The 1086-nt window shown below is 40.4% G+C and overlaps 1 protein-coding gene across 1 annotated transcript; it reads left to right on the forward strand.

The window, feature by feature from the left end:
* Positions 1-7: 7 nt before the first annotated feature.
* Positions 8-1080, forward strand: LOC107755323 (perlwapin-like; the record flags this gene model as incomplete). The annotated part of the gene is made up of 5 exons (XM_016572079.1): positions 8-158; positions 253-399; positions 492-638; positions 734-871; positions 964-1080. Coding segments are annotated over 5 exons (700 nt in total), but the record flags the coding sequence as incomplete, so codon positions are not given.
* Positions 1081-1086: the final 6 nt, after the last annotated feature.

The following is a 1086-nucleotide window of genomic DNA, read 5'->3' on the forward strand; positions in this document are numbered from 1 at the left end:
TTCTGTGTTTTGTGTAACAGAAAAGCCAGGAGTGTGTCCAAGCAAGAACCTCAGAATAGGAGTGTGTGCTGAGATGTGTTCCCATGATAGTGACTGTCCAAATGATGAGAAGTGCTGCAGCAATGGATGTGGACATCAGTGTATGGCTCCATATAGAGGTATTTTGCTATATTAGTGTGTGGGTCAGCTTGCTTTCCTTTTTATTTTATTTAATACAGTAATGGTTTTTCTTCATGTGTTTTGTGTAACCAGAAAAGCCAGGAGTGTGTCCAAAAAACAATCATGAAGGAGCACTTTCAGGAGCGTGTGCTGAGCAGTGTTCTCATGACAGTGACTGTCCAAATGATAAGAAGTGCTGCAGCAATGGATGTGGACGTCAGTGTATGGCTCCATATAGAGGTCTTTTGCTATATTAGTGTGTGGGTCAGCTTGCTTTCCTTTTTATTTTATTTAATACAGTAATGGTTTTTCTTCATGTGTTGTGTAACCAGAAAAGCCAGGAGTGTGTCCAAATAACAATCTTGCAGTAGCGTTTTTAGTAAAGTGTGTCGAGTTGTGTTCCCATGACAGTGACTGTCCGAATGATAAGAAGTGCTGCAGCAAAGGATGTGGACGTCAGTGTATGCCTCCGTATAAAGGTATTTATATTATATTGGTGTTTTTTTATTTTTTTTATTTTTATATGCAGTAAGGCGTTCAGTGATCTGATTTCTCGATCATGTTCGTATAACAGAAAAGCCAGGAGTGTGTCCAAGCAAAAACCTTGGATTAGGAGCATGTGTTGAGATGTGTTCCCAAGATGGTGACTGTCCGAATGATGAGAAATGCTGCAGCAATGGATGTGGACATCAGTGTATGGCTCTATCTAATGGTATGTTATATTAATGCATTGGTCAGCTTTTTTCCCCTATTACAGGGAGTCATTCAGTGATCTGCTTTCTCTATCATGTGTTTGTATAACAGTAAAGCCAGGAGTGTGCCCAAAAAACAACCATGAAGGAGTATTTTCAGGAGCGTGTGCTGATAGGTGTTCTCATGACAGTGACTGTCCAAAAGATGAGAAATGCTGCCGCACTAAATGTGGAC

This window comes from Sinocyclocheilus rhinocerous, unplaced genomic scaffold, assembly GCF_001515625.1.
Source record: "Sinocyclocheilus rhinocerous isolate Xijiao unplaced genomic scaffold, SAMN03320098_v1.1 scaffold40459, whole genome shotgun sequence".
In the NCBI taxonomy this organism is placed as follows: Eukaryota; Metazoa; Chordata; class Actinopteri; order Cypriniformes; family Cyprinidae; genus Sinocyclocheilus; species Sinocyclocheilus rhinocerous.